The following is a 13,161-nucleotide window of genomic DNA, read 5'->3' as shown; positions in this document are numbered from 1 at the left end:
TCATAATTAATTTTTTCGATAAATTCTCTCATTTATTAGGGATGGGACATACTTATTCGTCGTTCAGAGAGTATTTCTAATCGAACAACGTAGAAAAATCGTTGTTCGTTCATAGAATTTTGTGTGGGGAAATAAGTAATTTATTCGTAGTTATGGGTCGAACAACGAATAGAGAACGAACGACGTACCGTGGAAACGGGCTATAACCGGTTCCCGTTTAGTTTCCCGCTATAGTGTTAGATATTTGGATTGACCCCATTACCGCTGCGTTTCGGATCTCATACATAACTACATATTTAACATTCTTGTTAAATATCCTCAATTTTGCCTGCCTGGAGATAGACAAATGGACTTAGTCCTTTTTTGTTTCGGTGTAGTATATCTTATTTGCTTTTACAATTGTCATTTATTATGGTCCCAAGATATATGAACAAAGTTACAGTTTCAATTTCTTTACCGTCGATGATAATGTTTGATGACATTGTAGTGTTAATGCACATCACCTTAGTTTTTCCAAGTTCTATATTCAGCCCAACTCTAGCTGCATAACAGTGAATATTTTGTAAGTTTTCGGCCACGTGTGATTGCTTGTGGGTGAGAAGACATACATACACATGTATATCATCAGCATAGTCAAGGTCCAGCAGCCTTTACGATATTAAAGATCATTGGGAAGAGAATATACCCATGTCTTACCTATGCATGTATGGTGAATTTATCGCTTAGGTTGGCTTCATGTAGGATTCGTGCCGAGATTAACGAGATTAATAAACTTTACCGGAATTCTTTTGCAAATCACTGCGCTCCAGATTGCATCGTGGAATATGGCGTCGATTGCTCATTCAAAGTCGATGAATCCCAAAATGTTCACGTGATCAACGCATTATCTGTGCGGAAATCCGCCTGTCCTCTCCTCAATAATGGTTTACCAATGCACTTGTTCATGATATGCGATATTACTTTCGGTACTGCATTCAGTTCCTGCATTATGTGAGGTTTTTTGATTATAATGGCTTCATTGATTATGCTAGGTAGGGACTCACTTGTCCAAAATCTCAGAACTATCAGAAGTATAATCTGCGCACTGGTTTCGGTATCAGCTGTTAGTAATTCTGGCGGTATATTGTCAGGACCAGTAGTGCGATTCTCTAACTCATTTTTTGGGTTACCGACAAATGTCGAAAAATTAAAATTCGTATAATTTCGGTAATTAACGATATTATTCGGTAAGTTAACAACAAATAAAAAGTAGTCGTAAAGTTCTACCGATAACAACAGTGTTGTCAACCTTTATTTGAACTTTTCACTCAAAATTTTGTCGGTAACACAAAAAATGAGCTAGCTTCTATAAGCTCTTTCCAGTTTGGGCTTTGAATGTTCATGTCTACAATGACTACGTGGTTACTACAAACAGAAAGATTATATTACATTAAAGCCCGTGACAACTGAATAATAAAAACATCTCCTATGGAGTGAAACGTAATGCTTATCGGCTTCAATTTCCATCATTTGGTTCATTTTGTTGCATCTGTCGTATTAAAAGGTTCTAAAATAGAAACATATGCATTGCATTTCCATATTACCCATTAGACCACAGCACCTTTCCAACCATTGTGCAGGAGAAAAACATACACGTAACATTCATATTGGCCATCAGCATCCAATGAACATTACATTTAATTGTCATTAACTGATCTGAGCGTCGTACACACCTGTTACGGACGATGAGCATGCGCGCGCGCTTTTTTTTATTTTTATTCAGTTTCTTCCATCAATAAAGCAGATAGCATGTAGCACTTGTTGTAAAGTCAAAACAACTGTCTCCTCCTCCGCCTGGCTCATCTAAAGAAAGATGCCTTTTGCAGGCTTACATTTGAAAGAATTACTGGCTAACCGATTGTGTGTATTATTGGCTTAGTAGTTGTTGTCTCGTGTTATGAGCTGAGCAGCAGCATATTGTTCAATTTCTTGTAACCGAAAAACACCTGACATTCCAAGCATTCATAAATGAATATGTGTGTGTGTGCAAGGGTGTTTATGTCCGGGCCAAAAATAGTTTGTATGCTCTGTGTTCGTTCTAACACATGAATGACTCAGTTCAGCGAACATGAAAAACCACCACTGACTAGTGTGTTTGCTGGCTGGCTGTTGTGTTATTGATCAGACCAACGCCAGCCAACCGTTCAGCCAGTGCAAATTGGTGGTTGTTTGTAAGGGGTACGTGTTGCTCTTATTGCTCAGATGTTCAGTTGGGGGTTTTCAATATTTTTTTTTTAATTTGAAACTGACTTCATTTCATTGAGTCAGTCTTGAAACAAACTTTCAACAATTCACACGATTTGCAATGCTCGCCGGGTTTTTTCTGTTCGAACAAATATTTAAGTTAATGCAAGCTCGTCTTCTTCTGCAAAAAAAAAAATTGTGATAAATAAAATATTTTTATAAGAAATATTGTACATACACATAAATTGTGAACATTGTTTTTTTTGTTTTGTTTGCTATTATACCAAGATAAACTTATATGCGGTTAATGGTTTTTTGTTATTGTTTTGTGACAGTGTTTAAGTGTAACTATAAATAATTACAAACCAAAGATCATCAACAATCCATTGTTTAATGGTTCTACTTATGGTGGTTTGCATTGACGTATGCATTCTGTAAGATAAGCTCATTCATTTCGCATCCGCAAATTAGCCCTGAGCTGAAAGAAGAAAAAAAAACAGATATAAAAGTGATTTTATTAATGTGATTATATTTTATACATACCGGTTGGACGCGGCCACAACAACGTCTTGTCGCTTCAAAAAAAGCTTCATAACAATAATAAGATCGTGCGTGGTAATCTTATCAAGGAATAACATTGTTATTGATACAGAATAATCAGTGTTACTGCCTGCCACTCCACCGCCACCACTCCAAAAGGAAACCCAACTACTTATCTGTTAAACAGAAATAAATTTCAAAACAATAGTGTAAACAAGTGTGTGCTTTCACAATAAATACCTAAATAATAACAACACAAAAAATAAATAATTGTAACTGTAATTGATTTCAAATCAAAAAACAACAACAATAATACCAAAAAAGTGTTAAAATTCTATTTGTTGCCTTTACTATCAACTGCCACCAATCAACTTCTATCGAGCTCTCTAGTACTATGTTTCAGGTAAGATTCCATTGAATTGTCATCGTCCATTTTTGTTCGTTTTTTTTTTGTTCGTGTGTCCATTCATATTCATTCATTCATCATGACTCATTTCATGTGAATTTCAAATTACGTATGTTAAATATTCATTAATTTTTTTATTGCTAAACTTTGAACACATATTTTACAAAATAAACAATCGAACACATCAAATGTTTGTCTAAAAAAATCACCGTAACTCAATCGTCCGCTCTCACGAACATACGATCTCTCTCTTGTATCGTAGCCATATGGCTACACTCAAGAGGAAATGACAATCATTGATGATAGGTTAACATATGCATTATTCCGTATTTGTAACTAGGCGTTTACACCAGACAGTTTGTCTTCAAATACAACTCTGATTTACTAACACATACATACATTTGTCGTTTGTCTCCCAGCTGTCCATCATTTTTTCACAGACAGTAAGGAAGACAAATTTTTGGCATTTTTGTAAAAATAGGCGAAATAATAATTGAAATGTGTTGTAAAACAAAAGAACATGGACATAAACAAAATATGTGAAAGGAAACCAAAAAGAAATCGACGATTTTCATTCAAAATTTTAGAACTGTTTTTGCAGTTGTCGGGACGCCTACGTCACACAGGCAAGTTGTGGGATTTTGACAATCAATACATGAAGTCAACTGTCCTGTCATTTGTAAATGCAGGGTAACCTGGCGTTTACAAATGATAGTTTTGAGAAGACAATAGGAAAAATACAACCCTTTTTCACCAATACATTTATAAATTTTTAAATACATATTGAGAAATGTATGCATGCGTTGGTGAAAAAGGGTTGTATTTTGCTACTGTCCTGTCTATGTGTAAACGCCAGGTAAGATAAAGACAACGGAACAGTTCTTTTTTTATGATAAAATTGTGTGTTCCTTTACTTTTGGAAACGGTAAAACCGGCAAAAGTAGTAAACTGCTCTCATATGAATTGTATGGTGTCTGAAGTAAAAGAACGCCTTTCGCGTAAAAAGAGGTAAAACTTGAAGATTCTTGCACGTAAAGGAACAGAGCTAATGAAATGAATTATCTGTAGAGTGATTCTGTGACAAGTTAATGCTAAGTTTAAATTTACGAAATCCACTATCCATAATGTCAAATGAAATCCACTGGATTTTAGATGAGTTTTCATTTGACGTATATGCAAAGGAATTGACAGTTGAAATCGAGTGGATTTCGTAAATGTAAACTTAGTATAATATTGGAATTGTTGACAGTTAACGATAAATGAACTATAGCTTTATGAATTAATGCAAATTTTTCCTATTTTTGTGACCAAATAAAGTCAATAACACACCTACATATTATAATAATCTAAATCAAGGTATTAAAGTTTATGATGATAGTCAGTGTTCAGTGACCAAGGGATAGGCAGTGGAGTGGGTGACGATCAAAGCTGCTGACAATATGTGTGTCTGGTTACTTGCAAGTTCTTGCTAGAAGAAATTTCTCCAGCAAAAACTTGCAAGTTCTCAATGAATAACAGAGAGTTAACAGAGACAATGTGAGTTAACAGACAACTTTCAGTAACAAATGGTACAAATTTTTGCAAACTTTTGAGTAACCAGACAGACTTAATAGTTGAGAGTAGTGGAACTTTGGACTTCTCCCAAGAGCAAATTTGTGGACTGTAATTTCAGGGTTTACAAAGTCGCTGAGACGATCTGTGAATAACCGCCCTATACGTCGTAACTCAAAAGTAGTTGATTGCTAATAAAGCCAAGAAGTTGGTATGTTACAATAAATTTGCTGGTTGTCATTTATTTTAGAGTTCCAGTTGGATTTGCGCTTACCGCTGGAGATACAAAATGAAAATGAACGAGCTTGGAGTAGCGCACATACCAAGTAGTGTAAATATTTGGATATTCATTATTTAAAATTAAGTATTCAGTATGTTCGAAGCTAATTCAAAGGCTTTCAAACTATTGCGCTGTTTCAGAACCTGCAAGAAGCTACTATTTTTTACTACGATAAAATGTTTTCCTTTATGTTAGTCCATATTTACATTCGGCAATTTTCCTTGCGGCAATTGTCAGTTTGATGGGGAGAGAAGTGAGAGTGCCTGTCAACACCCTCTCTCACCGACAAACTGACAATTGCCGCAAGGAAAATTGCCTAATGTAAATATGGACTAATCGAAAAAAAATATTAAAAATTAGTAGATTCTTGCAGTACTTGAACAGACCATATAATAGTAACGATTTTTACATATATATATATATATATATATATATATATATAGGATTTTAGTGTAAATGTGAGTCTAACCCTGTGTTTACACATGACAGGACAGTTGACTTCATGTATTGATTGTCAAAATCCCAAAACTTGCTTGTGTGACGTAGGCGTCCAGACAACTGCAAAAACAGTCGTAAAATTATGAATGAAAATCGTCGATTTCTTTTTGTTTTCCATTCACATATTTTGTTTTTGTTCATGTTCTTTTGTTTTCAACACTTTTCAATTATCATCTCACTTCTTTTTAACAAAAATGTCAAAAATTTGTTAACCCCACTGTCTGTGAAAAAATGATGGACAGCTGGTAGACAGCCGACAAATATATGTATGTGTTAGTAAATCAGAGTTGTATTTGTAGACAGTCTGTCTTGTGTAAACGCCTAGTAAAGCTTTACTTTAGACAGTCAGCATTAATGTGAACTAACCTAAGTCATACAGATGGTGATAATCATTGTGTTCCAGTACATTTTAATGGCAAATGTGGCAAAAGAGCGATCTTTCAAAAATCACTTTATCAGTACGGGAACGGAAACGTGACAATAATTGCAAACACTCTAACAGAAACGTCAAAATAAAAGCATCAGCCAGCCAAACATATGCCAGGAAGCTGTCTTTAACACCCGTCAAAGGTAAAGAACTAACATGTACCGAGCGATCACCCATAACAACGATAAAAACTTGGATTGGGCGTTGGACTTTAATGTAAACATGACGTTATCTCGCTTTATTTGACTTAACGTGTATGAAAACATCTGTCAAACAGATCGAGATTGTTATCACTGTTCTTATCTCTTTAATAAATTCTAGTCTAAACGTATGCTAAGAGATGATCTATTTTTATAGCGGAATCATGGTATATTAGGCTGTGTTAACCACAATAACGGTGACCTCATAAAAAAACTTTTCTTCCAGAAACCAAAGTTATGGCCTAGGTACATAAGAAGCCTCGCCAGTTTGCCTTGCTTGCGCTTCTGATAAAAGAATAAAAGGGCAATCCAGTTCGAAAAATGGCTCGGTCTTCTATACTCGCGAGGCGAGGCTTCTTATAGGTAAAGGAACGCATTTCGAGTAAAAAGAGCTACTATTTATTGAATATATAACATCTTATAGTGGCAGTGGTTTATATTTATGAAATCCACTCGATTTCAACTGTCAATCCCTTTGCGTATACGTCAAATGAAAACTCATCCGAAATCCATTGGATTTCATTTGACATTTAAACAATGGATTTGACAGTTAAAATCGAGTGGACTTCGTAAATGTAAACTTACTATTAGTCCCGGTCCACACTAGCGTGGATTACATTAACAAATTTCATGAAATTAGTTGTTCTTAGATCGAATTCCCCACTACAGCAATTTTATGGAACTCGATCTAGAAACGCCTAATTTCATGATTTTTTTAATGAAATTCACGCTAGTGTGGACCGGGAATTAATGAGTGTTCATCTAGAATTTTATGCTAAGTTTACATTTACGAAATCCACTCGATTTCAACTGTCAATTCCATAGCTCAAACGTCAAATGAAATCTCATCTGGATTTCATTTGACGTTTAACCTATGGATTTGACAGTTGAAATCGAGCGGATTTCGTAAATGTAAACCAAGCATTAACTTGCTTTTTTATTAGAGTTATGGCCTTATAGTGTGTTTGCATATAACCGGAATTAATAAACCCACAGGGTTTCAAATATCAATTACATTGCGTATGTGTCACAAAAAATCCTCATAAAGTAGTTTAATCCGGCAAAAAGCTCTAAAGTAGTTCAAAGTAGTTTTTTATTGTTCAGTATTATTGCGCTTTTACATTAGCTCTGTTCTTTTACGTGCAAGAATCTTCACGTTTTACCTCTTTATTTACTCGAAAAGCGTTCCGTTACTTCCTTTGCAAAAAAGATGAAAATTTTCCGGATTTCACTGCATGTTGTAATGCAGTCCACACAGAATCGTGAAACATTCACTCCGTTCGCCACATTTTATAAGCAGTTGCTTAAGCTTGGTTTTCATTTACGAAATCCACTCGATTTCAACTGTCAATTCCTTTGGGTATATGTCAAATGAAAACTCCTCCGAAATCCATTGGATTTTATTCGACGTTTAATCATGGAATTGACAGTTTAAATCGAGTGGACTTCGTAAATTTAAACTTACTATTAGATCCATATAAGCAAGCCAGTTTGTAGATTCCTTCAAGCAGCGACATTATTCTTCCGAAGATAAAATAAAGTGCATAAATTTCTAAAATTGTGTTAACAAATAAAGAATAAAAACTAATGCTGTAAAAATGTTTGCAAAATATAAAAAGATTTAGTAGGCACTTGTATTAGTGATTAAACTTAAACTTTAAACTTTTTGACATGTTTAAAACCGTACAATTGATATGAGAGCAGTTCAGAAGTTTCCAATTTTACCATTTTCAAAAGACAATTATAAAACCGATGATCAAAATAATTGAGTATAGAGTTCATTTACACTGGCGTTTATTATCAAGGTAGCTGGTCTATCTTGATTTCATTTTACATCAGTCAACCAAATCAAGAGTTTAATTCGGCAAAAAGCTCTAAAGTAGTTCAAAGTAGTTTTTTATTGTTTTTTATTATCACGATAAAGGCCTCGTTACATAAGAAGCCTCGCCGCTTGTAGTTGGGATTTTTTCTATAACTAATAAAGTTTTGCAGTCTATGACGCCCTATTACTAAAATAATATTATGGAATTTCTGCAGTTTCTCTACTTAAGCAGAAATGCATTCTTTCTATTGATTACTAATATCACACGATAAATGAATCATGTAATCGTTATTGTTAAATTAAATCTGCTGTTGACAATCATGGACTTATTAACGTCAAACGTTTGTTTGTGGTCAATGAAAGTCAAATAATAAGAATATGTTTGTGTAAGAGCCACGGTAAAAATACAACACTGTCTAGACAAATTCAAAGTAAATTGCCCCCGTGCCTTTGTCCATATTTAGTCCCAATTTACATTAAGCCATTTTCCTTGCGGCAATTTTTCTCGTTCTCTTTTAAACTTGCCTCTTGTGTTTAGTCCCAATTTACATTAGGCGAGTTTACTTGCGGCAATTGTCAGTTTGTGGGTGAGAGAGGGTGTTGAGAGGCAAAGGGTTACCATATACCTCACCTCTCTCTCCATCAAACTGACAATTGCCGCAAGTAAACTCGCCTAATGAAATTGGGACTTATACAGGCAATTCTGTTTCGGCAAGCTTTGTTTTCAAAACAATGAAAATAATGTCAAAAACGAAAAATATAAAAGGAATTGCCTGAAAATTGCCGGAACGAGCCATTTTTTTTCCACTTCCATACCCCTTACGTGTCTCTCATTGGTAATTGTGTTATGAACAAAAATCAGCTTACTGCCATTTAAATTCTCCAAAGGATTTGTACTGGATTTATTAAATTCAGTTGGGGATTTATGACTAGTCTAAATGAGCTAATATATACATTTGTCGGCTGTCTTCCAGCTGTCCATAATTTTTTTATAGACATTCGGGTTAACAAATTTTTGACATTTTTTTTTTTAAATAAGAACATGAGCAAAAACAGAACATGTGAACGGAAAACAAAAAGAAATCCATGATTTTCATTCATAATTTTACAACTGTTTTTGCAGTTGTCGGGACGCCTACGTCACACAGGCAAGTTTTAGTATTTTGACAATCAATACATGAAGTCAACTGCTCTGTCATTTGACAATGTAATTATTTTATCGTGCCGGTCGTGATTCATACGAAACCTATGCTTTCTTTCTATTGGTTACTAATACTTGACATTAATCATGTAATTGTTATTGTTCATCATGAATTAATCGACGTCAATCATTAAACCTGATTGTGGTTGGTGGAAGTGGCAAAAAATAACTCTGTGGTTTTTAAGTGGTTAAAAACAAACAATATAATGTTCTATATATTTTCTAAAATTTTCTAAAATCTTTTTTAAATATATTTGGGCATAAGTTGTGTTTAGGGCCCGGTCCCGGATCTTGATGATATATATACCACAGATAGCCCTTGGGTTCCTGAATATAACGATATAAATTTTGTCTTGCACAATTCATGAAGATTTATTTGAAAACGTATCTAAAACATTGGACCAGAAATTATTATTCTTATTATTTGATTTTTTTCATTTTTCTGTTTGTTGTTAGTCTTTAGACCAATGAACAAATGTATATTTCCTATTGTCTTGTGTAAACCACAAGTAATGAGAGCATCGAGTGGCTAGTGTCATGTTTACATTAGAGCTTCTTGCTGGGGTAACCATCTTTATGAGGATTTGTTTTGACGTATTGCAATTGGCATTTGAACGTGCTATAAACAGGACGTAACGTTAAGCTTGGTTTAGACCATGGCACAATTACCAAGGTAGTGTATCGTAAAATTTTGAATATCTTTCTTTATGTTATTAGGGAAATTACAACAAAAATATTTTTTTTATTAAGGGATTTGACACTTCATTGGTGATTGTGTCATGGTTTAGACTATACATACATATTTTTGACATACATGCCTGTTTTGCAAAAAACCGTTCCCATACTGTAAATTGTTGTGTTGTAAAATATTCATTTCTCTTTAAACAAAAATGGCGCTGAATAACGATAAATTTGGGAGAGTAAAAAACAGTAACATTATTACAGTCTTCTGATTGGGTAGTACGCCGACTTCGACATTTGAAACACATATAAGCATCCTTGCTGGCTTCGTACTAAAGGCCAAAACTCTTTCAGCTCTTCGCTTACTTTCTCTACTTTACTTAAGTTGGTAAAAGAATAAAAAGCGAAAGACAATCTAGTTCGAATTTGTCTCGACTTTTTATTCCTTGACCAGAAATGACAAGTCAAGAAAGCGAAGCATGCAAATAAAATGAATTGAGTTTTAGTCTTAGCTTCAATAAAAAACACCACAAAAATTATATGTCATTATCTGTAATATCATTTCATTTTGCCATTTGTTTCTTTTTGGTTTTGCAGGCCAATACCACACATCCATAAGCCGATCATTATCATCATCAAAATATATACTTCATATTCATACAAACCCCGCACCCCACTATAACATCCAATTCAAAATGTTGCTACATCCATTTCATCCATCTATTGCCCATTTAAATGATTCCAGTAATTTTGAATCCAGCTTTGAGGTGAAATACATACCAACAACCACAACAACAGCATCTGGAGACATACGAAATCAACAGGGTCTTAGCGAGAGTGATCGTGAAGCTTTAATAAGATTTGTACAAGAATTTGAAGCTCTGCAAGCATACGATAGCAGCAGCAAATCAACACCCAAAAAGTCTACACGCCCTGGGAAAAATTGCAGCACTAACCTTTTTGCAACAACAACAAATGAAGACAACATTATATCCGGAAATATATCAGCATCAAGAAGTCGTATACATTCACCACCCGGCACACCACCACCTGTTCTCAGAAATCACGTTAAAAATTTATGGCCATCAGAGGATTTGAATGATTTTCCCTATCTTCCACACAATAGTAGCCAGACTTCGTCACGATCACATTCTCTAATTTGTCCATCAAATATGGGTTGTAAATCATTAAAATCTTGTGAATGTCCCAGTGATGCCTTCAACAGAGAAGAAGAAGGTATTGAACTTATGACGACTTCTAATCTAAATAGTTCAAGTGATTCCACATCATCGATGGATTTACATCCACCTATATTGCCAACTTTTAAAATCACTCCACCCAAGGGTAACAACAATATTGGCTATGACCTGGCCAGACTCTTTTGTGGTTCTTCTATGCGTGTAAAACGTGCCAAAATTGCGCAGCTCAATCGTTCCATAAGTTCTAGCGATGCTTCGCAACTTAGTACCGTTGCTGAGGTTGCAACCACAACTAATACCACCAAGGATACAACAAATACATCGAGAGGAAATTCATTATCGGTAAGTAGATTTTGCTTTAAACAGATATTTTAAAATTATGAAAAGAATACATTTGAAAATACATTGCAACGCAAGTACGATAAGTCCGCGACTATTTCTGCTGGTATCTGTTGATCGAAAAGTTTTCTCTCTACATTAAAGCTGCCTAGGGATGACTGGGTAAAAAATGTCAATATCAATTGAAAGATAACTAACGTCTTAGCCTGTTTATATTTTAGCTTTTTGACGATTTATGAGGATTTATTTAAGGTACACATATTTGGATTAAATATTGATATATCGCGCAAATGTCATAAATGTAAACGTACCCTAACATAGTACAACTATTGCTCTGTTCCAGAACCTGCAAGAAGCTACTATTTTTACTACGATAACATTTTTCCTTTATGTTATCGAAAAAATAGTAAAAATTAGTAGATTCTTGCAGTACTGGAACAAAGCATATATTTATAAACTTGTACGTTAATATATAATAGCATGTTAACATTCGAGCTTTTTGCCGGTTTATTAAATCCGTTTATATGCAAACATATTTTAAGACTTTGTTTTGTAAAGGCCCTCGTTGCCTGCTTTCTTCTCTTTGCTCTATAAAAGCAAGAAAAATCCAGTGAGTTTGGGCCTTAAGCCGAAAACTCATCCAACGTTTCAGTAAAGTAGGGCGTCATTTCTGATAAAAGAATATAGAACAATTCGATCTATGTTACCCTTGCTCTTTTATTTATTTACAACTTTACCGAAACGTTGGATGTGCATTCGGCTTTATCATTATAGTAATGCTTGGTTTACATTTACGAAATCCACTCGATTTCAACTGTCAATTCTTTTGCGTATACGTCAAATGAAAACTCATCCGAAATCCATTAGATTTCATTTGACGTTTAACCCATGGAATTGACAGTTGAAATCGAGTGGATTTCGTAAATGTAAACCAAGCATAAGTTTACATTTACGAAATCCACTCGATTTCAACTGTCAGTCGCGTAGAGTTGCCGCATCTCTAATGAATTAAGCCAGAAATCCTCTTATGTGACGAGGCCTCAAGTTTGTTATCGAACAGCATTTTGTAAAAGTTTGTACAAATTTTTGGGTTATTGAACAGACTTATTTACATCTTTGTCTCATTTGGTTGTGAAATGACAACAATGACGACAAGGTCGATGGCACTCAACTTATTTGATCATAGTCTAACCTGGGTTTGTATTGTAAAGCGTCGTATAATAGCCCAATGCTATGATGATGGCCTATTACAAAAATAATAATTTTTTTTCTATTTTTACATTAAAAAAATAATAGATTTTTTACATTCAATGTGGAATTTTACAGAATGTTTTCGCACTTTCTCATACCGATAAATTAGTCATGTAATCTTGATTTCTTTCATTCATTTCGTTGTGGTAAATAAAGGCAAAAAAAAAACTCTGTGGCTTTCCAGATATACGGTTGAAACAAGCAAAGCCAATAGGTATTATGAGTAATATCCATTAAAATCATATAAATACAATGAAAGATTCGCTTGAACGATGTGGGAAATGTGAATATATGACAACAACATATGAGCTATCCTGCTACCAATTATCTTACTTATATCATGGCGGCGAAATCAACAACAATAACTCTGAAATCGAATTTTCTCAGTTTCTCTTACAATTTGCATCAGTTCCTCGTTTTGCTTCAGCCTTCAATATCATAAAGGCCCCGGTACATAAGGGGCATGACATTCTTGCTTAACTCATCTCTGATAAACGAATAAAGAACGGCACAGTTAAATTCAATCTATGTTGCCCTTTTCTT

At 34.5% G+C, this 13,161-nt stretch overlaps 2 protein-coding genes across 3 annotated transcripts in view; one reads left to right on the top strand and one right to left on the bottom strand.

Annotated features, from left to right (window-relative positions):
- Window positions 1–386: 386 nt before the first annotated feature.
- Window positions 387–13,161, bottom strand: part of LOC141390492 (uncharacterized) — a 51,596-nt gene continuing 38,821 nt past the window's right edge. The window contains exons 6-8 of the mRNA XM_073963450.1: window positions 2,767–2,939; window positions 1,044–2,701; window positions 387–981 (exon numbers count right to left, since the gene is read on the bottom strand). Coding sequence (XP_073819551.1) covers window positions 2,623–2,701; window positions 2,767–2,939 — 252 coding nt within the window. The 3' untranslated portion in view covers window positions 387–981; window positions 1,044–2,622. The remainder of the gene's footprint in view (window positions 982–1,043; window positions 2,702–2,766; window positions 2,940–13,161) is intronic.
- The window catches only part of LOC141403316 (regulator of G-protein signaling loco-like), a 27,491-nt gene continuing 16,492 nt past the window's right edge, over window positions 2,163–13,161 (top strand). Inside the window, exons 1-2 of one of the 2 annotated variants that reach the window (XM_073985521.1) lie at window positions 2,163–3,166; window positions 10,590–11,370. In XM_073985521.1, coding sequence (XP_073841622.1) covers window positions 11,002–11,370 — 369 coding nt within the window. In that variant the 5' untranslated portion in view covers window positions 2,163–3,166; window positions 10,590–11,001. Of the gene's footprint in view, window positions 3,167–10,574; window positions 11,371–13,161 lie in introns of both variants that reach the window. The other variant, XM_073985515.1, reaches the window with a different exon arrangement.

The sequence above is a fragment of the Musca autumnalis genome, unplaced genomic scaffold, assembly GCF_047663935.1.
Source record: "Musca autumnalis isolate F117 unplaced genomic scaffold, ASM4766393v1 scaffold_1, whole genome shotgun sequence".
Lineage (NCBI taxonomy): Eukaryota > Metazoa > Arthropoda > Insecta > Diptera > Muscidae > Musca > Musca autumnalis.
The sequence above is the reverse complement of the archived record's forward strand: the minus strand, read 5'-3'. Positions and strand labels throughout refer to the sequence as shown.